The 22,743-nt window shown below is 42.4% G+C and overlaps 1 protein-coding gene across 4 annotated transcripts; it reads right to left on the bottom strand.

Annotated features, from left to right (window-relative positions):
* Positions 1–540: 540 nt before the first annotated feature.
* On the bottom strand, positions 541–14,898 carry smg6 (SMG6 nonsense mediated mRNA decay factor). Of its 4 annotated transcripts, none has more exons than XM_047343657.1 (20): positions 14,800–14,898; positions 11,214–13,590; positions 10,914–11,106; positions 10,297–10,407; positions 9,948–10,054; positions 9,543–9,621; positions 9,164–9,274; positions 8,618–8,833; positions 6,559–6,620; positions 6,290–6,435; positions 5,807–5,959; positions 5,551–5,625; positions 4,950–5,124; positions 4,474–4,693; positions 4,123–4,302; positions 3,745–3,912; positions 3,330–3,474; positions 2,975–3,237; positions 2,782–2,863; positions 541–2,682 (listed from the first exon to the last, which is right to left on the bottom strand). In XM_047343657.1, the coding sequence occupies exons 1-20, from the start codon at positions 14,888–14,890 to the stop codon at positions 2,552–2,554; spliced, it is 5,085 nt and encodes a 1,694-aa protein (XP_047199613.1). In that variant the 5' UTR covers positions 14,891–14,898; the 3' UTR covers positions 541–2,551. The 4 variants fall into 4 exon arrangements, with proteins under 4 accessions (XP_047199613.1, XP_035035025.2, XP_047199614.1 ...); XM_035179134.2 differs by having other exon boundaries at positions 5,846–5,959; XM_047343658.1 differs by lacking the exon at positions 5,551–5,625.
* Between the last annotated feature and the right edge of the window lie 7,845 nt (positions 14,899–22,743).

Genomic DNA, 22,743 nt, shown 5'->3' with positions numbered 1-22,743 from the left:
TCGTCCTCACGTTTGTCTCCTTCATGAATTTATCAACACATTCCCTGACTCCCCAAAGTCATTGCTGCCTCCTTGGTTCAGTCACTTTCACCTGTGTATTCTTCAACTGCCACATGAGGGCACACGTGTAAAGGTTTTGGTTTGATAGTGTGATATAGTAGATAAAGATATAGATATGTCTATAATATAGATTTGTGCTGACAATTTGATTACATGTACGATGCATAATATGTTCTGATTATAGTGATAATTTCGATTCTGTCACATTTTGTTTAGTCTTTTTTTCAATGCTATAAAGTGATCTACATGTACACAACTCTGAGCTCTGTATCTTTCATGACAACTAAACTACAGGCTTTCTACACAACAGACATTCTGACATACCACAGATAGAAAACCAGAGATTTGCAAATGTATAGCAGTTGAAGTAGAAGTAATAATAATAATAATGATAGAGGCATTGTTCATGTTTTTGGTAACACCTGTGCCTTTCCTGTTATTGTCAACTGGCCATTTGCACATAAATAAGGAAAAAACCAGTGCATTTTAAAGTTATTTTTAATGATGAACGATGAAAAAACCCACTTGTCATGTCAATTACTGACTACATTTGCTCTGACACTAAAACACGAAAGCAGTGCAACTTCACAGAGGCTACAGAAAGAACAGAGGCGCTGAAAAGAATGAATTAACCTGTTAACACAAATACGGAAACATCATCTGCGGATGGAAGTTGTACGCGCCATGCTGAAAAGGTGCAACACAAACAGAAAGTGGAACAGCCACATCTGCATACAGTACAGCATTACCATATGGTGAACGTGTGGAGAGTGAACTATGAATTCTGGATGAGGTCACATAACAGAGGTGTAGATTATATCTATTTTGAGCATCCAGCCACTGTCTGAGAAGTACATAGAAATAAACTGACAACTCAGATTCTGTCTCGAACAAAGAACAAGCTAAATCTCCAACACAAATTCTACCGGTCAGTGAGATGCTAAATTTTACAGGCTGCAATTTGAGGTCTTATAACACATGTATTTTATCCTAACTAAAGTAAAGTGGATATCTGAACGACAATGCTACGCTCTGAACAGGAAAACAGGTTTTGGCTAATAAAAGCATTTAGTCAAAATGTAAACTATTGAGGTGGTATGAACTGAAAAGCACAAAACACTGATACCAAACAATGGAGGTCAGAACAACTCCCTAAAAATGAAGCCAAATCATCTCCATCGCCCCCTGGTGGCTAGCACCATGTTATGTTAAACAAAATGCACTCAGAGATGGTTGTCATTTTAGGTAGTTCTCTCACTGAAGTGTTCATTCAGTAAAATTGGTTTAAATTAGCAGAGATCAACTTGCAATTGGTCGAGCGCATGTATCTGCAGGAGCTCCTCATCACGATCACTGCTGCAGACTCTGGCTTCAAATTTTGCTTAAAGGACTAAATTCCATTAAGTTACTCAATGCAGTAAAATATTTCAAACCTGAAAACTCAACCATAACCAGACTTGATGTATTAAAGCAGTTTACACTGCTCATAAACACAAATGATGGACTATGTACAAATGCATTTGCACCCAGAAGTATGGTTCATACTGGACAACTTTGCAGATGCATATTATCAGTGTGTTATATATTGTTAAATGGGAAAAAATTGCCTTCATGAAAGAAACAACTTTTTACAAATTAACTCAAAAAAAGTCAAAAACAGAACAAAATATGAATGAACCAAACCTTTTGTTGTTGTTGACTTTTTAAAACCATTTGCTGGCAATATCAAAACTGAATGTTGGCTTCAAACTGGATGAATAATCAAAGTTACGAAACAGGCATAGTGCACTTCCTGGTTGAGCAGGAAACACTGTACCTGCTTGTGATTCCTTGCTGGGGCTGAGGTTGACTGAGGGCTCTTGATTTATCCTCACTACAGTAAGCCTCTGTCAACTGTACTGACACAGACGCTCCAGCTGTGCTTCTCTCCGCCTTCCTTTCCCTCAGCTCTGCTGTAGGGGCCACAGCAGTCTGTAGGACTGGGCCCTCAGAGAAGTGTGGAAGTACCAGGTGTGGCCTTCAGTGTTGATGTATATCATCAATTAAATGACCATTAACACTCCCTCTCTCTGGCTCATCCTATCATCAGGCCCAAATTTAATACCGCTTGCAGAGTACACACTCACTAACTAGGTGCAGAGGGTTGAGGCTGGACCCGACAACTTACAAATCACATCACTCCATTTTTACTCCCCCCACTCTGTAGTCCAGCCTTCCTGAGACTCATCAAGTCTCCTGTCTCCCTCTGAGGAAGCTCACTGATCTTAACACATAACACACACACACTTCATCACAAGAGGGAAAAGCTCACAGAAACCACTCTCACTACATTTACTTGTGTTTCATAAGCAGTGGTTGTTTGCTCTCTTCTTCATCTCCTCTCCCCTGTTATTTCATCCTCTTCTTCCTCTGTTTAAGTGTGTCTTCTCCTCTGGCTGAGTGGCAAGCAGGCTTCAGCAGTTGGCTTCCTTTGACTCCAGCTGAGCTTGGTTCACCCCACTTTGGCCCAGCTGAGGAAAGCAGAGATGTCTCGCACAGGGACGTTGCGGGTCAACGCTTTGACGCGCAGGTTGCGGTCATCTGTGAGGAGAACAACCTCTCGGTGGAGCCTCACTGTCCCATCTGTGGGGGGGAGGGAAGAGTAGAGAGAGAAAGATGCACTCAGAAGACTGTATTTACATACATTCTAAGTATCTGCATGTGACGGACAGAACTACATACTTCTCTGGGCGGGCATGAAATCTTTTGCCTTGTCTTTGCAGTAGTGGAGACAGCAGGACAGAATCACATCATCGTTGTTACCCTGAAGAGGAACAGAAAAGAAACAGTCTTATTTCATTGCACAATCTGAATCCAATTGAAAGAAATTCACATAATAAAAGAACTTATTTCGGCCTCATTTCTTTGGGCTCACCTGTTGTCCAGAGGTGTCTTCGCTCCGGAAAGCAATAGAGTCAAGCTGGCTTCCCCTACTTGTTAGGGCTCGGAGGCACGGTTCCCTGGCCTCGAATCCTTTCTCTAAGAAAGCCACTGCCACCCGGGCCTTCTCCTGCACAGACCGCACATGGGCTGCACTGACATTATAGTTGCCACGACTGCCCGAGTTGCGACCCCCTGACCCGACTCCACCACCAAAGTTGTCCTGGCCTTTAGCCAAGCCGTCTAACTCAGTAATCACTAAAAGGGAGAACACACATCCTCACACCATAAGTAAACATAAACACTACACCAAATCATTATTACTCCTTTCTTTGTCTTCTCAGTCTTACCAATGAGAGGCAAAACTATGATGTAGGTTCTACACTGAAGAAGTTTCTGCAGCCCTTCCAAATGATCAATGAATCCATTGGTGTCTGGAACCAAAAACAGAGGCCTCACTTCCAGCTCCAACTGCCCACCAGTCTGCAGAACCGCCTGGGACAGACACAAACACACACACATGACGAGAATATCACCTGAAATGTTTTTGCAGTTCACACAATGTAGAAAATGAGTATATCAACATTAGCCCATAAGAATTATCCCCATTATTGGAGCTTCCCTTTAAAACAATTCTATATAATAATCTAGTGTTATTACGAAATGCATTCTGAGGTAAACACTTTTCAGCAACTGAACAGGCCATTTTTTCATTGTTGGATGCTACAACAAATAGGCTTTTAATTTAAATTATGTATGGTTTACCTGTATTTTGTCCTTGCGCTTCTGTTGCTGTGCCAGTTTGTTGGTGAGGACATGGCGTCGTGCCTTCAGCTGTCTGATGTCATTCTCACTATCATCCGCCTCCTCTGCATCCTCCTCTCCTTCTGACGTGGAGAGAGACGACTCTGCCTCGACTATGACATCATCAGCCTACCAAACAGACACAGACATGATTAGACATTCAGCAATTTCACTTCAACTGCTCTCAACCACCTCTGCTGAACGGCAGGGAAAATGTGATTTCAGCATTTACATAATTATGAATAGGTCACATTTTGAATAGGAAGGAGCACAATCATAGATAACAACAGAGGAGACGAGAACAGATTATTAGAGGGAAAGTAGGAGGAAAATAGTCACCTCTTTCTCTGTGAGAGAATCCTGCCTGCCTCCTGTTTTCACTGAGGGGTCGGGTGGAGGAGAAGTTGCCACAGAGATGTACTTGCCTCCCTTGAAGGCCAACAGAGGCTCTTCCTGTCCACACAACGCCTCCAGAAAGTACTTGAGCACCGTCACTCTCTTACAATCTTCTGCTATTGTCTGAGGAAAGAGGACGAGGTTATTTGTACATGAGAACAGCACAATGAACAGGGGTTCATGTTAGAAGCGACAGACTAATCAGTATAATCACCAAGTCCACAGGAGTAGAAGTATGTATATGGGTATATATATGTATATAGACATAGAAATACACCTTTGCCTTTCACTCACCATGTCAGTGTGGCTGTCTGTGTAACACGGCTCCTGTGGTGCAGCCAGTATTGGTACAAAACCAGCAAGCAACCTGTCCTCCTTCAACTGTAGCACAGTCAACTCTTCATCTCCCTCGCCTTCATCAGTGTCCACTTTGTAAAGTGGCACTTCCTCGTGGTCCACACGTGCCAGCACATTACACAGGTCAGCCAGGCATTGCCAAACATTAGGGCTACAACTGGATCGAGAGGAAAAGGAAAACAGTGTTGGTGGGAAATGTGTATTTTAAAGAACCACCATCTGAAGAAAGTAATGTGCAATAGAAGCATGACTCATAGTGATAAAACTGAAGATAGGTTTCACCTGAATCAGCAGCTTCCCTCGGCTACAGGTCTTTACAATAAGTTATAATGAGCTGTCAGGCCCGCAGCTTAATGTTTTTGGTTCACTCTCACCACTCATTGTTTATGTTATTGAAGGTTTTAAATACTCACTCTATACTGCATGGCGGTGGGTTCCACTGGTCTGGCTGTCCCAACATCCAGTCAGACCAGACCTTGATGCTTGGCAGTAGTTCTCTTAGATCACGTGGAAAAGCAGAGACCCTCACCATACCCTCAAGCTCCTGCCCTTTACCCTCCTCCTCTCCATCTGCAATGGGAACTGGTTCTAAATAAGAGAGAGAGGAAAACAATAAACACGAATCCTCCAAAACCTGTTGTTAACAATCACAAATTTTTTATCAAACTCCCATCAGGTGTAAAACACATAGATGATGCATCCCCACTTCCTCCCACTGAATTTAAGTGAAGCTAAAATATCCTGAATACAGGGCCTGCAATTTTGTCCTGGTGCCGTCATTTGGAGCCACAGTGATCTTGGTGTTGGGCTCCAATCAATACACATGCTCGACCAATAGAGGGCCACTCTCTAGAGGGCCACTCTCATCTGTCAATCATGACGCATCTCCCTGTTTAGTATAAAATAACTAATTCAAACCAAACTCATCAGAAAAAATAACACTTGAACCAACAGCAGTGTGATAAGAACTATCAAAAATATTTGGCGTGTAGAGTTGGATGTGTGGTTTATGACCTTCACTGCAGCCTGCCACCAGGGGGTGAGGGAGATGTTTGGCTTCACTTTCAGGGAGCTTGTCACGTCGTCCATCTTTTCATACACAATTGTAAAACTACTTGAAAATACACTGTTTAGTATTAGGCTCCACAAATAATGTCCACTGGTGTGCTGTGGGACAGTACCGCAAGTTTTGACTTTAAACTATCTGATACAAATAATAACATACTGATGATTATAATGATCTTGATTTCAAATTAGGGAAAAAACTTACTGCTGATCAAATACTTCTGGGGTGCTTTCATGTCTGTACCTGCAGGAGTATCTTTGAGCAGCTCCGTGCAGCGTTGAACCAGAAGTGCAAACATGCCGAGGCCCAGCGCAGTGCTTTGCTCTTGCAAAACGGACCGCACATCTCCTTCTTCACCTGATAAACACAGACAAGAATTCAAATAGGTTCGACAATGACTTGTATAAAGCCCCAGCATAAGCGTTGTTTTGTTTTTTTTATTAGCAAAAGAACAGGCTCTACTGTATTATAAAGAACATGTATGTGAATGTTTTAAATATCTATGTAAACATGGCAACAAGTAAATGTGTGTTTCATTAGTGGAGCCATATTTTACAATAAATAAAACACAGAGAAATAAAAAAAGTTTTTCACTAGCTATATTTTGCATCAATTTTGCATTTAAACAAAATGCATCAACACTTTGAAGCAATGTTTGTTGATACGTGCAGGCATGTGCAGCAGTACCTCTGCTGTGGGCATTGTGTATGGTGAACATGTTGATGGTGATGATCTGCAGCATGTGTGTGCTGCCCAGTAGGGAAGGTCCATGCTGGAGTAACGTCTTGAACTCCAGCAGAACACGACTCGCCACCCCCGGGAATGACTCCATGCTGCATACACAAGACACACGTATTCATAAAAATACAAAAGAACAGACAAAGGTACACTCAAAAATAAAATCTTTTAAACTTGTCCATGAATCTGAGAGCTGGAATACATAAGACCTCACTTACCCCACTTTAGTGAAGAGCTTGCCATGTGCATGCAAGAAACTCAGAATGAACCTCTTGTTTAGCTGGAGAGAAAAGGTCGAAGGAGGAATAGTATTACTAAGCAATTTATTTATTTAGCTACAAACACTGACAAGAACACATGTCTTCCTGTCATCCAGTAAATATGGAGAGGTTTGGAGCTCACATCACCTTTTAAAATGCACTGGGCTTTAAACAGTAAGAATGGGAGGAAATGGACTGAGTGGCACAAAGGGGTACACATAGAAATACAGATTAAACTAGAGAGAGATGAAACAGATTTATTAAAAAGTAAAGAAAGTTTTGTTACTTTATGGAGATGGGATGATTGAAGTATGTGCTAGGCAGTCAAAAACTGCACTTCTCCACTTGTATGTGATGGAGTTGGGTTTCCACCCTTGGACGCAGAAAACTTGTACTTGTAGTCAAGAACATGGTCAGCATCAACTTGAGTGAAATGTAACAACACTCCAAAACGTTTTGTTCTTTCCGCAATTGTCACTATGAGCAGTGAGTGTCGAAGTGTGTGTTGCACGATGCTGCAGCCTGAGAAAGAGCTGGCTCTGGCCCGGCCCCTTACACATTCTAGGACAGAGAGATCTTTTGGACTGGGAATGACGAAAATGTATCACAGATAAAATGTCTTAATCACAAACAGAGTTGGTGAGATAAAATGTTACACGATATCATTTATGTAGCAATAATAAATGAGAAATATGTTTGTATATAACATTGTAGCTTATCGATACAACGCTCTTTAATAATTTAGCCGCTGGCCACATATAATACTCTGTTTGAGCACTCATCCCTAAAGACAGAGGTAGAGATGATTGTGATCTTTCACTAGAAGAACTCACTTCTGACAGAAATAAAGCATTTACTTTGTAATGTTCAATAATTTATCACTTTGACTCACTGCAGCTAAAACCACAGAAAACCATCTCACAGAAACAAGTGATTTGCATCAAGGTTTTAACTGAGACAGATGATACGGTTGGATGCCATTTCAGCCCATTGGAGGGGTAATGGTCCTTACACATTTAAAAAGACATCTCCTAAAAGACCTAGGACCAGCTGGTGAAGGTACACAGTGACTTCAGAAAGTCTTCTGACCACTTCACTTTTAGCATGCTTTAAAAATGTTTGCTGTTTTGTCCGAATAGTACAAATTTAGTCTCATAAGACCAGATAATAGTTTTCCTGAAGCTATCAGTGCTTTAAATGTGGTCAAATGCCTTTTACTCAAAGGGGCTTGTATATAGCCACTCTGTCATAAAAGCCTGTTTGATGGAGTGCTGCTGGGCGGGTCGTCCTTCCGGCAGATTCTAACATTTAACAGACTTCTGAAGCTCTGTTAAGCGTGACCGTCGGGATCTCGGTCACCTCCCTGAACAAGGCCTTTCTTGTCTGATTTGTAGTTATGGATTATGAAGTGTCTGAAGTGATAAATCTTCTAAGCAATAACTTTTACAAAAGTGAATGTGCCTGACTACTTTCTTAAGGCTCTATCTCACAGTCATGCATTATTTCTGCCTCAATGTCACAAAGTAGGCCCAGATTATTATTAATTATTAACAAAAAGAATTGGTGAATCACTGTAAGCAATTAGAGACAAAAACCAAAGGAACAAATAACAAAAGGACAGAAGAAAGGGTACAGAGGATAAAAACAGTAATAATAACAAATGATTACGGAACAGAAATTAAGGCCAAGGATAAACTGTGAAAGAGAAAAGAAAATAAGCAGAGGGAATGAATGAGAGTCAGAAGAAATGAATGTAGAGAACATACTGAATGAGAAGGAAAAAATGAGCAGCAGAGAATATAACGTGTTCTTCAAAGAGGAGGGTAAATGAGACAGACATCTGCAGAAACTACTGTACACGTCTATAAAGAAAACAACCTCCGCAAAACTAACAACGAGAAAACCTGTAAGACAAAATGCCCTCACAGGCGGTGTCTTTCATGAAACGGTAAATGACGCATGAGACTTGATCTGCACTTGTGTATAAGAGAGAGCGAAACGAAGAACAGGATCTTACGTCACTTGCGCTGAGACTCCCCAGCTCTCCATCCTGTTCAGAGTCTCTGCTGGACTCACTACCTCCTCTCTGGGAGGAAGGGTTTGCTGCTTTCGTGCTGGGGCGAATCCAAATCTCCACACGTGCTCCCTCTTCCCCTCTTCCTCTTCCTCTCACCGGTGGACCCCGAGATCCCCCTTCAAGTTCCTTCTTCCTCCTTCCCTCAAGCTGCTCCGTCTGCAAGAACAAAAATCTATAAACACGAAGCACTTGTGCTGCCAAGTCTCACCATAGTCACCAGATGATAGTAAATTGAATCAGTGGTGCTAATACGGTAATTTATTAAGCAAGTAATTGTGTTAACTCATTAATGTGTCTAGGCCATTATATTTTTCTGAACGCCCTCTACATCATTGCAACCAAATCATGATGGTTAATTTCCCAGGCTCTAACTAGAATTTCTATTAGTAAATCCATGTCAAGGCTGTGCACTGATGACAGAAGTTTTTCTTCCAAATAAAAAGTCAATCATCTGGCACAAGTTAATGACCAAAGTGTGTGTCTGACCTTTCGCTTAGCTTCTTCAAACAGACTCATCAGGCTCTCCTTTGCAGTGAGGATGGGGTTGGAAGCTGCCAAGCTGCGCATGTAATAATACACAGCGTCCAACTTCCTCTTCTGTAAGTGAGAGAGGTACAATGAGACTAAGAAGAAGGAGGTATCCTGCAATAAGCCGCACACTAAGGGTGGGTGCCAATACATCATTACACAAAATATACATGTACTTTTAAATTATTCCAAGAACATGCCAAGAGAAATGCAATCAGTCATAAAAAAGTCAAAATCAAGTTACTTTAAAGCCAATAATTTTATTATGTCTGCATAGAACATTTTCTGCTGAATATATTGCTTTTCATTCCGTTCTTTCTTACTACATATTACTTACTGTATACACTGCCAGCAGGGCCAGCTGGTTATATGGTCGTCCATTTTTGGGGGCAATCTGCTGGGCTTTCAGATACCAGCTAAGAAGAAATGTAAACAAGTAGAAATGAGATACAATGATAGAAATGTTCTGCTTCTACCTTGAATTTTAAGATTCTCATCGACTAGTTAATACCCAGCTGGGAAGAAAGTTTCTCTGAAAGAGATTAAGACTTGTGTATAATCTGGACTAAATGAAAACCAGTAAGTAACCAGTGTGTAAAAAAAATGTCCCACATCAAACTGACTAGGCCTGACCACTTTGAAACTGCAGCCTTTTGACTTCAAAATGAAAAATTCAATGCTAATACACCATAGGCTCTTGAATGTGTGTAAGAAATTTTACAATGTTCAATTTACAGCGTACCTGCGAGCCTTGCCGTAGTTGGCCGAGTCGCTGGCTTGTTCCCGGTAACGTGCGATGTCTCCCTGACAAATCATGCAACGCTGAGCACTAATAAGTGCATATTTTACCTGAAAAGGACAGAAAAAGCAGAAAACCTTTATCAATTAATTACATCAAATCAGCTACAACATAATTACAGATACAATTAACTTCTTATGAAATGCCAAGAAACCAAGTTGCTGTCAGCAACTGTTGCTAGTAACATTCACATCATCTGATCACTGACTCACTGAATACATGAATAATATCATTAATAAGTGACTGCTAATACAATACTCTGACACTATGTATTCACACACTATTGCTGTACCATTTTGCGTAATGGCCGAGCCCTTATAGCCATGCCATCCATGTAATCCTCCAACTTAAACTGGTATACTGTCTGCAGCTTCAGAAGCAGAGCATCGAAGAAGAGTGATCCCTGTAAAACACAGACAATGATTATAGGTAATTTACAGTGAAGGAAAAAATGACCTGTTATCAATACAAGAAATCACCGCTGTGAAATGGTTCTGAACATAATATTTCCGAGGTTCATGAGCAACAATACAGTATGAATAAAGTGTTTATGATCCCAGTGCTAATCTCAAAAACTATGGGTACTACATCTAAGTGTCATATCTCAGCTGTAATTTAAAGAGGTTTATGTCAGAATAGAAAATATACATGTGAGATTTAGACATTTTAACACATGGTGCCCATAGTGCAAGTTTTCTGAAGTAATGTGAATATGTAAATTAAATTAGTGCTAGAAAAGTCTTATGGATGATTATTTGCATTGTGAAGGAAAAAAAAATTGTCGCAAATGAAGAATGCATCTCAGGATGAAACGTACATGCTTCTTCAGACTTAATCACAAACTGCCCCTTTGCAATAACCCAATTTTATAAACCCTTGCCCCATCTTAATTTTCCACACATTTCTTACCTCATCAAGCAGCGTGAGTAACATGTTCCTGATATGAGGGGTGTTGTCAGAGGCGGGGTCTTTGAGTAGTTGGCGGAATCGCTCTATGACCTGGTAAAACACATTCTTCCACAAAGCTTGATCCAAATTCTGAGAGTCTGAAAACTCTATGTCTGTGAGGATGACCTGCTCATATAGCCGCAAAAGGTCCCCTCTAGAAAACAGAAAAACAGAACAGTGCCTTTTCAGTATTTGTCCAAAGGTGCAGCTGACAGACTTAAACGTAGCATGAAACAAAAGAGTTTTCCCCCAAATCCTCACCTGAGCTGGGCCATGCGATCCAGTCCATCCGCACTCACTCTGTCCCTGGACAGCAGGTTACTGAGCTGGAGCTCCTGTGTATCCGCAGCCCTCAACAGCTTCCCCAGCTCCCCCCTGGCCTGTTGCTCCACCTCTTGAAAACTCAAACTACCTCCCGCACCTGGCTGAGAATAAGCTGCTCCCTTGTAACTCCCACCTAACTGACCCACACCAGGGCCCGGGTACATACCGTTAGAAGGGGAGGCAATTTGGTAGGGCCCCATGTGATATGGATAAGGATAGCGCTGGCTGGTGGTGTTGCCAGGATTGTGTGGGCTGCTAGTGGGCATGGGGTAGCTATAGGGGTTGTCAGAGTTTTGGAATTTGTAGTAGGCACTGGCAACAGTCTGCTGGGATCGAAGGTGCTCACCCTGCAGGACTGGAGGACTGCCTGCTACCTCATCGTCTGTGTCCAGAAAGTGAAGTTGTCCATATCCAGTCCCTGTCTGAAGATATATAGGCTGTTGGAGAGATTTATGCTGTGAGGACTGGGTGCTGGTAAGGGCAGGTTTCTGGTCTGGGTTATTGGGATCCCAAAGCCGTCTCACTCCTCCTCTGCCTCCTCTACTACTGGAGGCCGCACCTCCCCTAAGTCCACCAAAAAGCCTTTGCCCAACCCCAGGTGAGTTAGAGAGGTCTATGCGGGATGGAAGCACCAGGATACCCCCACCTCTGCCACGAGGAACCAGGTCTTGCTTGCAATGTTGTGGATCCCCACTATGTGATGTGGAAACTGAATGTTTCTCCAGAGAAACCCTTAGGATTCCCCGACCTCCACGTTGGTTTCCCTTCCTTTCTTCCCTCCGTCTCGCTGCACTTAGTTCGTCCTCCCCTCCTCTTCTCCTCCTCCTTCTAGTCTCTGCTACGTCACCTTTCTCACTCTTTTCCAGCGATTCTGTAGATGATTCCCCGTTAGTTGTCCAGCTTTTTAAATGCCTCCTTTGTCCGTCCCTATAAGTAGCCATCTTCTCTTTATTATTGAGCTTAGGGTGCAAGCGTGGCCACTTGGTATTTTCCAAATTCATCCCTACTCCTGGACCTTCGAGGCTGGTCACGCTGCTGGCTGAGCTACTGCTGTAAGTTCGATTCCGAGGTCGTCGAATATCTGACTTGGAATATCTCTTTGATGATGATGGCGTGATGTTTGCATTGAATTTGTTTCTGTTTCCTCTTTCTACAATCCTGTCTACATTTTTTTCTGTCTTAACATCTTTCTCAGCTTCTCTGGACCGGTTGTTATTGTAATCTCCTCCTCTTCGGCTTTCTCCACGATTTTCTCTCAGTTTGCTTTGGTGTGTCTCTCCTGTCTTTGCTGGTTTGTTATCCCTGTCTGCTTCTGCTGCTCTCCGGTCTCTCTCTTTCTCATCTTTCCCTTGGTCGCTCCTTCCTCCACCACTTATGTCATCCCGATTCCCCTCTTTTTCCTTCTCCCCTCCTCTTCTCCTGCGGTTTTCTCTCTTCCTATCTATCTTTTCCTCCTCTTCTTTTGCCCCACCCCTTTGGCCTTGCCCTCCCTTGTCAGTGGTTTTCCCTCTCCTGCAACTTAACTCTCCAACATCTTGGCCCTCACTTCCAACTGTAACCTTTTCTTTCAGGCTGAGTTTTTCTACCTTGCAGGTCATTTTCTCCACTGAAGCATCAGGTGGTAACAAAGGCTTTTGAACATCTCGGCTTCCTTGCTTTCTGTTTGTCTCACTGGATTTGGAAACCTTTACATTTTCCTGTGCATCTTTTACTTCTTTACCTTTCCCTCTTGGCTTCTCTGGGGATGTCTTTTTGTTCCCCTCCATTTCCTCTGTATTGAACTGGGCTTCTGGCTCAGTTTTATGCTCAGGCTTCCCAGGGGGAGGTGTATCTTGCTCTTTTCCAACTCCATAGTCCTTTCCCTGGGTATTCCTGCGGGTCCCAGGTTGATAAAATTCCCTGTCAGGTTTGCGTGCTTTCCTTGCTGGTTTAGCAGCTCCAGCGGGGTCCTGGTGTTCTTTGTCATTTTCGACGAAGCTCTTTTCTTGATTTGCTTCCATTTTAGCCCGCGAGTGGCTGCCCTTTTTACGGTTCTGAGTGTTACTTCCATCACCTCTCACCCTGTCTTCTTCCCCTAAGTCGGTGCCCGTCCCACCATCTGTGGAGTCCGAAACTTTTTCAGGTACCACCTTTTTCTCACTCTGCAATGGTTTATCATGCTCATGTAAACAAGTGGCCGGGGGATCACTTTGACAGGTTTCCCCCTCCTCACTGTCATGGTGATGCCGTCCATGTCCAGCTGCTGGTTTAAAGCGCTGCTGATCAGGGCGCTTTGCTTCACGCTTCAAATGTTGCTTGGGTACATGCTGCTCATCTGGAGAAAGAAAAACACACAAAATTAAGATTATGAACGTCAATGTCGAAGAATGAGATAAGGGGATTACACATTTTGATTCTCTTCTTGTGAATACATCCCTGACAAAGACTGACTGCAATTCAGATCTTTAAAATTTCACAGCTCATTTCAAAAGCATTCATTTCCAATTTATAAAAAATGGTCAAAAATTCATCAGCTCAACTTACTTAATCAGCTGGGTACAGTAGTTTTAAAATAATCTTTCGTAAAACAGAAGTTTACAGTGCACTCGATAGGGATTTTTTTTCAACTGTTATAAATATAGACAGTGTGTGTTGACTCAATTCATCCAGTCCGAAGATACGTGTCTAATGTGTCCTACGTTTGTAATAATGTTTTAATAGGGTTACGGCACAGTTAAATCAGACCCTTTACTCAAGACTTGTTGACAATAAGCAAAATAAAAGGTGCAAACTTGTCTTTTATAGGTGTAAGAATTATAGTTTAGCCTTTTTGGAACCAATTCAATGGGAATGTCAACATTTTACAAGTTCCAGAATAATAGACAGTTGCCTTTATTGACACACTGCTACCAACGTTACCCACTACAACGACAATGCCTGAATTACACTGGAAACACATGCTTTTATTTATCTTGCAACACATGACAAGAGTGTGTTCATTTTGAAAAAAGTGCGCAAGATAAAAGAAAACAATCCTCCACATAGGAAACACACATCACTGGTTAGGCTGCCATTTGTGTTGACTTCTCAAATACACGTTGTATAGTTATACAAAGAAATACACACAACAATGATGTTTAAATGGCGTCAGATACATTCTCTGAAGTCTCTTACGTTAACAACAGTTGAGCTTATCGGTCAGACCGTTTTTTTGTTTTCATTAAAAAACACGTTCCTTCTGCTGAAGCGCTTTAAGTACAATAAGTAAAATATAAAACAGAGAACATATATATATATATAGTATTATTATTATAGTATTATTAATATAGTGTTTGACATAGAGTTTAGCTGGAAGGGGCTTTTGAAACCAGCCGCGCGGGATCAAAGGATGGACAGAGCGCTAAGTTAGCTAGCTAACAACATTAGCTGGAACTTAGCAACTCCGTCAGCTACTTTCCGCGAACTCGTGACGCGGCTTGGTTCTGGATTCACCGACTCTTTCCCGAACCTTCGCCTCCCTGTTGTCTGCTCAGCTTCACCTCACCTCTCTGACAGTCGGTGCTGTTCCCGGCGCTCGACGCCTCGGCTCGGAGTTCCGCGGCTGAGATTCGCACTCGGTCCAGATCGTCCGCCATCTTTGCCTCGACTGAAAACAAACACAACAAGTACGGTGGCCCGGAGGCGCCAAACCCGTGCTCAGCGGCTGACGCAGGAAGTGAAGACCTTCGGGTAATGTAGTTCGCAGATCAAAGCCTGTTGATCTGTTTCCAGTGTTTAAACATCAGAGCAAATAAATCTTATCTATTTACCAATTAGTACATTCATATGACTATTTATTATTATTTTTATTAATATTATTTATTTATTATTAGTAAACTACTAAGATAGATAGATAGATAGATAGATAGATAGATAGATAGATAGATAGATAGATAGATGGATGGATGGATGGATGGATGGATGGATGGATGGATGCTATGTATGTATTGATTATGCCTAAAGATTGTCTTAACTTTATTGTATTCTGTCGTAAGTCCTTGGGATCCTCATGCTACATTTTCTGAGTTCTGCATTATTTCAGCATTTTGTGTTTTGTCTGTTCCACCAGAAACCTTAACAGGTTTTAACACCACTCCACCAAAACTGTTCATCCAGATAGTGTTTGAAAATGATTGCAGTTTTGAAGTTTTCCAATCTTGCACGTGGCAAAAATGTTTCAATCGAAACTCTCCTAATTGCCTTTCCAATTAGACTCATAGTTAATCAAGCCATTTTAAAAAATATATATTGTTACTGTGTGAAAAAACGTGTGCTACTCTTAAAAGTACAGTTATGTAATTCTTAAGTATATGCTTTGACCTACATTTGAGGACTGGGGGAAGGGGGCTTAAAGGTCTCCACATTATGTAAAGAAACTGACAGAGAGATACTGCATACATACACACTTTGCTGTTTCATGCAATATCCACTAGGTGTCAGGAATTGTCACTTTATTATCATGTTTAGTTGAACTGGCCCATTGTCCAATGCTTTGGCCCAAAAATGTACTTACTGGCTACTTTTTTTTTTCAATAAGTAATTTATATTAATGTTATCGCCTAATCAACTTCTCACCACATATTCTCTCTCCTGTTTTCCACTCACGACTTCGATGTGGTGCAGAGGGGGAGTAATGGGACTGCAGAAACTAAATGACAAAAAACATATACAGAAAGACCAGGTGCTGTGTTTTTGCATGCTGGTGCAGGCATGTGCACATGAGGAGGGGGAGTTCCTGCAGCCACCATCTGAGGCTGAAGCTAGAGTAAACAGCTTCATTTCCCTAGCAACACCAAATTAAAGGGCCAGAGTCTTTCGTCCTTCCTGTGAATCTCCCACACGAGTCTTCCTCCAGAGCCAGACCTCCTCTTTACATCCTCACATTCCTTCATTCTATCACAGACTTATTCATCTTATGTGCTTGGTTCACTTTGTTGGCAGAGTAATCGGGAATGTCAACACACACATATGCATATGCAGGTTACTTCTTACATAGATGTTATTAGCGGTTGTGCAGAAATTGGACAAATTATGATGCAGGCAACAACAGAAAGAAGAGCAGAAAGAACTGGATTAATTACACCAGTTTATTGACCATGTTTGGTTTTACTTTCATTGTATTGTGTTATTTCAGGATAGGTTTTGTGATTGAATTTCATGATTTATTGAAGGCACTTGAAAGAAAGGTGCAGTCAAAACAAAGGTGAGATCAATATCACATGTGGATGATGGTTATTATTGTGATTTATTGGCATCATCATTTTTATCACTCCTATCTGTTCTTCATTTTTATGATTACAATAATTTGATGTGGTACAAACAATATGGCACATATGTGTATGCAGAATACTGTTTTGATGTAGTGCTGGCAGTGTCTCTCGATGAAGCAATGGCACACCAGGGGTTGTAGAATGTTTCGTGTCTGCAGTGGAGAGGTGTGAGAGAGGGAGGGGGGCTGCCGGAAGTGGTGGGCGTGTGTCTCCCTGTGTGTGTGTGTCTGTGCGTATGTGTGTGTGCCCGCAAGTCTGTAAGTTACTTGTGTGCCTCTGTGCGCGTGTGTGTATGTGTGCAGAGTTCTGATTGTCAGTGCTGCACCACAGTGCAGGTGGAGCAATGCAGGGTGATAAGTGACACAGAAGGACAGAGAGGGGGAGGCAGAGAGGTGGTGAGGGAGACATGGGGGAGGAAGCGAGGGAGAGAGGTGAGAAGGCATGATGCAGGAGGAGAGGGGAGAACAGGAGGAGGATAGACTGTGAATACAGATAAGAAAAGCGGGGGAAGCAGGGAGTTTTTGCAGGTGAATTTCTGACACCAGGGGGTTTCTCCAGCCCAATCATCGAGATCTCTCCTGCCCCCTTCTCATTTTCTCCCTCTCCCTCACTCTCTCTCCGTCTCCCCCCACTGGGACACTTGAAGGTGGGAGGAGATGACTTTTAGAGATGACTGGAGTGAAGGAGGAGGAGGACAGATGGGGAAATACAGTCAGCAGAGAATGGTGGAGACAAGAGAGAAACATTGTGGCTGAGGATCGAGCAGAGTGAAAATGCTGCAGGGCTGAAAATGGGAAATAAATGAAAAGGAGAGAGAAAATGGCAGAATGGAATATGAGAGTGAGATCCTCATCTTGAAGAGTGGGTGAGAGAGAAATTAAAGACAGACAGACAGACAGACAGACAGACAGACAGACAGACAGACAGACAGGACAGACGGACAGACAGACAGACAGACAGACAGACAGACAGACGGACAGACAGACAGACGGACAGACGGACAGACGGACAGACAGACAGACAGACAGACGGACAGACGGACGGACAGAGGCTTGTGTGACGCATGCTTACTGGCATTAGATCTTGGAGTAAATCCATTCCAACTGTTAACTGCATAATTCACAAAAGCTTGATGGAGTGATGGGGAGGAATGAACAAGAAAAGGACAATGTGAGACAGAGTACATGGAGTGAAGTGTTAATGCAGAGGAGCCAAACAACTTTTTAAACAAAGAAGTAAAAAAAACTGATTGGGGCAAAGAGGCTATTTCATTTCATGACCACATTCAATTATTGGCATTAATTAAAGACCAAAACTATATTTAATCACTCCTGAGTATGTTGTGCACCCCCAATACACACTTTCCCCTTATTGCCCTTGAACTTTCTTTTCTTGCTCCAACTCTTCATTAAAGCTGTGAAAACACAAATGTCTGTCTCCCAAAATTCAACCTGATATATTTGCTATCTTTTTAAACTTTGGATTGAAATGTTTACTTCACATTTCTATGCGGTTCCACTAGAAATCGGTTACACAGACCTATAGGCAAGTATTTCAATATTGTGTTTCAATCGACTGCTTTTTAATACGAGAATGCAGGACTCCCTGGAAAGTAATACTAGAGTAATACTCAAAACTGCAGAATTACACATGGAAACTTTTACTCGGCCACGTGCAGCACATAGGACACAGTGTGTGTGTTGTATGTACTCAAATACAGACCCAAATATTCCCAGTGTCATCTGCTCTAAAAAAATTCCATTGATCCTTAAGCTGAACTCATGCAAACAGATGCACTCATTCTAATACTGATGACACCCTCACCAACACATGCACAAACAACTACCCACACTTCCACGCACACACTGTGCAGCTGGCAGTGCATGTTAATTACATTCAGCATATGTCTTTGGCATAATGTTGTGAAGTTTTGTGTGAGTCAGTGTTGGAGTTGCAGCAGATGAGATGGGGCGGCCTGTGTGACTTTGCGCAAGGACAGATGACCTTGGCGTCCTGTGGTGCCCGTGTAAACATAATGAAATCATGGGAATCATCTTGTCGTGCCATCTCAGGTAAGTCAATTTTCACTGGAGCCATTAAACAGTGGAGGAGGAACTAAACACACACATGCTTCTTCCACTGCCACACACAACATTATAAACACACACACACTCACAGACATATTCAAAGTTTCTGCAGGTATGGGTTCAATGAATCTGCCTGTGATTAGGGCTTTGTGTGTGTGTGTGTGTGTGTGTGTGTGTGTGTGTGTGTGTGTGTGTGTGTGTGTGTGTGTGTGTGTGTGTGTGTGTGTCTGTGTGTCTGTGTGTCTGTGTGTGTGTGGAGGTGCTGTGTCTGAGTGTGGGTTTGTGAAGAGGAGCACAGAGACAGTGAAGGGAACGATGTGGGGGCGGGAGGGGTTTCACTAATAAACACCCACTCTTTCCAGACCTCCATTTCACTCTGACACATACTCCCACCCCCACCGTCACCACCACCACACACACACGCTCTCCTCCTCCCCAGCTCTCATTTGACAGAATCCTCATTACGGGCACGTTTGGCAGCAGAGTCTTCCTCCTCGACCTCCTCCTCCTCCTCTTCTTCTTCTTCTTCTTCTTCTCCCCTCCCCTGTCTCCGTCTCTCTCCCTCTCTTTCGTTTTTATTTGCTCATTCTCTCTTTGCCCTGCTCGCTGTGTTCGAGCCAGCTTGGCAATCAAAGGGAGAGAAAACACAAATGAGAGTGGAGGAGTAGGGGTGGGGAGGGGGCTCACTGGGATTTCAGTATGAGTCAGAATGGGAGAAGGGGGAGGCGGGGAGGTGGGTAGGCAAGGTAGGCGGCAGTGAGGAAAGAGGAGAGGAGAGTGTATGGGAGGGAAGAGGTTTTTTCTTCTTTCTTTCCTCTCTTCTCTCTTATCTGACTGCATTCTCTGTTTGGAATACAGATGAGGAGATAGAAAGAGAGCCAACGACCGGCCGGGACAGACGAATAAGAGATTTGCACGGAAAATAATCTTCATCTTGATTCGTGATCAAACTTTGAGATTTAAAAAGAAGCTTCCTCGATGTTGTATATAAGTTGAAGATGGACCGCCTGATCGCTCGGTGTCAAAACAAGAGGCAAAAGTTTAACAAACTAATTACATCAATCTGGAGTGTAATCCCAAACGATCATGATACAATTAAAAATGCTGCAAAGATAAGAAAAGATACTGTCGCTCTGTAAGTGTCTGTTAGTGCATTTGCATGTGTGTAATCATGACACTGGGATGCTGGTAGTAAGAGGGAGTGTGTGTGAGATTAGGGAGGGGGTTAGTGAGGAACTGTTTCATTCACACTTTTTCAATCATTCATCTCCCCCCTGCTTGCATATTCATGCTGGGTGTAGTATGCGGAAATTGGATTGCGTATGCTTGTGTACACACAGGGTCGCTTACCAAATACTTATCCTCCACCACACGTCAGCACATTTATATTGCTGTTTGATTGCAGTCAGTGGAGATTCTACAGTTCTGAGGCCCAGAGCTGCGAGATTGACATTCCCGCTCTGCTACAATCACATCTGAGCACAGCAGAGCACAGCAGAGCACATGTCCCAACCGAAATGTTATAACAGAATGAATACAATTCAATGTTGGACTGTCCACTGAGGGTGTCTCGTCGTCCAGATCTCTTGCAATGTGCTGCAAGGATGTTTTTTTTCTTCTTCTGTGATGTCATAAGCGTACATCTCAGTGGGCTGCCTCTAGAGGGGGTATGGATGTAGATTGTGAAGTCATGGGTGAAGTGAGCTGTGGTCGATACATCTACTCAGTTGCGTCATCGTTTCAACATCAATACAAGCAAATATTCATAGATGTACTTGGATAGAGACACCCTGCATATAGTCTGTATAACAAACTAGGTCAATCCATTTTATTATTCTGGGTAAAATCAATAACTCTAATCCCACAAGATCTTAAATTTGAAACAAATATCTGACGTCCAACATGAGACATTTCAGTCATGTGACGATTCAAACTGATTCTTAGGTGTTTAAAATGTCTACAAGGCCCATAATCTAACCTATGATAGAAGACAACTGCTGGAACTCTCCACAGACGACCATGTGTCTTGGAGTTTTCTTTCTCGACACACAGACCGGAAACAAAGTGAGGGAGGTGAGTATGACATGTATAAAAGGTTATATAAAAGGAGCTTGGAGAGAAATGCCGGGTGTTGTGCAACACTATGTCCCCTGGTTCTCCATGAAGCGCGTTCAGGTGAAAGAGCAGACGCTGATGTAAAGGAGAAGAGATCGCGACCACTGTTTGTTTTCTAATGGTGGATATGAAATCCCTGTTGTTTGATCTTTTCCCTGAGATCCATATATTACAGATATTTGGATCTGAAATCTCCACAGGTCATGAGGCCCAATGATAGTGACCTTAATAAACTTAAGAAACAGAGAGAGAGGGAGAAAAAGTAAGAGTGGTGATGAAGGAGGAAGACTATCTGTCCATCTGTTTATGAGGAGTTACTTCAAATTCACAAACTGAAACTGTGTGAATGTTACTTTATCCTCTCACAGGGTGTATCTTCCCTTTACATGTGCAGAAAAGGGCTTTTAGTTTGTCTTGTCGGTGGAAAGTTCATACATGTTAAAAGTTGAGAAACTAACTGTAATACTAACTGGGCTATTTATTCACATTTGAAGTATTACAAATTAAGAGTTGGAGAGAAAAGAGTGATTCCACAAAATCACCAAACCTTAAATACGGCGTTCCACAACTTTGGTGCCATGTTGTCTGAAAAGCCCTTGAACCACAGGTCTTTAGATGGCTGTGTGGGATATGTAATATATTGAACTTGTCAGATCAGAACATTAAACTGCTGTTTGCACATTAAAACATCATTGATAACAGTCTGCTATATCAAATAAAGAAAATAATTTTACTTTGGATGCTCAAACTTCCAGCTAAAATGTACAATACTGAACATTTTAATTGAAAAAGCACAAAACTTAGTAATAGTTTTTGATCAGATTTAATTCTGCATTTGCTGTCGTGAGTGTGAACCTTCACCTGACAGCTGCCTGACAGAAAGAGAAGCACGACAGGAGCTTTCTTGCAGTGGATGATTTAGAACTTAACTTTAAATTGAGCGTTGAATCATATTTGAAGAGACTTTTCTTTTGAAATCAGTTGGTGTGAGAGGTAAGTCATCTCGATTGTATTGAGTAGTTTGTGGATGAAGGTGGTTTCGTGTAGGTGGAGGTGGGCGCGCCATCCCAAAGTGTTCGGGGGCACGAAAGGCCATTTAAGTTACTATAACTCCCCTTGTTGTGTGACGTGCTTCCTCCGCACAACAGCAGCGCACCTTAGAACGGTGTAAATTATACGTGCCTCTCGCTGCACACACGCCTACGTATGTCTGACACTCTTCTTTACGCACGAGGGTCTCCCCCAAATCTCGCCACGTTCAACAGCGTGGATGTGCGCACGACTCCCGTCACGTCGCCCCTGAGGTTTGCAGAGATTATAGGTGGAATACTGAGTAGATATCTGGATCAATTTTTCATGTGTAAGATGTAAAAAAAAAAACTCAGTGCGGTGCAGCAAACATTTTTAGTCATTCCGAGCAGACAGCTGCTTAAAAATGACTGCAGTGATTCATCGGCCAGTTTTAACATCACGATGCTCACGATCACTTGGGTAAACAGTTGTTGGGCACGCTGGACTTTGAAGTGTCAGCTTCAGGTGTTTGCTTTCACACAAGCTTTGTCCAAAACAGCGCCGAGAGAGAAGTGGAGCTGTAACATGCAGTTTAGGAGGATTTTTATCAACTTTGAACACTCACATTATTATGATGCCTTGAAGTGCTATCCACTAAAACTGAATAAAATAGTATCACATAAAGGGAGCGACTGGGTGAGACGGCAGCACCATATTTTGAAAAATAGACTCTGAAATACCTCCCTTGCGAAATTTAACAACACACGATGAGTAAAAAATGGAATATGTGGAGGTGGAAGTTTGATTTAACTCACTGATCGATACCTCAGAGACTCCAAATGTCTTTAGAATACACATCGTTAGAGAATAATATTTTTAGCTTTAGGTTTTATTAGGCTTTTTTCGCAATTTCTCGGTGCGCGTGCACAACGAAACACGCTATTTTCATCCTTCTCGATAAAGACC

This window comes from Hippoglossus stenolepis, chromosome 15, assembly GCF_022539355.2.
Source record: "Hippoglossus stenolepis isolate QCI-W04-F060 chromosome 15, HSTE1.2, whole genome shotgun sequence".
Taxonomy (NCBI): domain Eukaryota; kingdom Metazoa; phylum Chordata; class Actinopteri; order Pleuronectiformes; family Pleuronectidae; genus Hippoglossus; species Hippoglossus stenolepis.
Note: the sequence above shows the minus strand (reverse complement) of the source record. Positions and strands in the feature narration are given on the sequence as shown.

What these genes read in the sequence shown, in the direction of transcription:
- smg6 (XM_047343657.1), bottom strand. Translation starts at nt 14,890, where the DNA reads ATGGCGGACGATCTGGACCGAGTGCGAATCTCAGCCGCGGAACTCCGA. An exon ending in AACTACGGCAAGGCTCGCAG is followed by an intron (nt 9,622 to 9,947) that starts GTACGCTGTAAA and finishes ATTTCTTCTTAG; the next exon opens with CTGGTATCTGAAAGCCCAGC. An exon ending in AGCGCAAGGACAAAATACAG is followed by an intron (nt 3,475 to 3,744) that starts GTAAACCATACA and finishes TGTCTGTCCCAG; the next exon opens with GCGGTTCTGCAGACTGGTGG.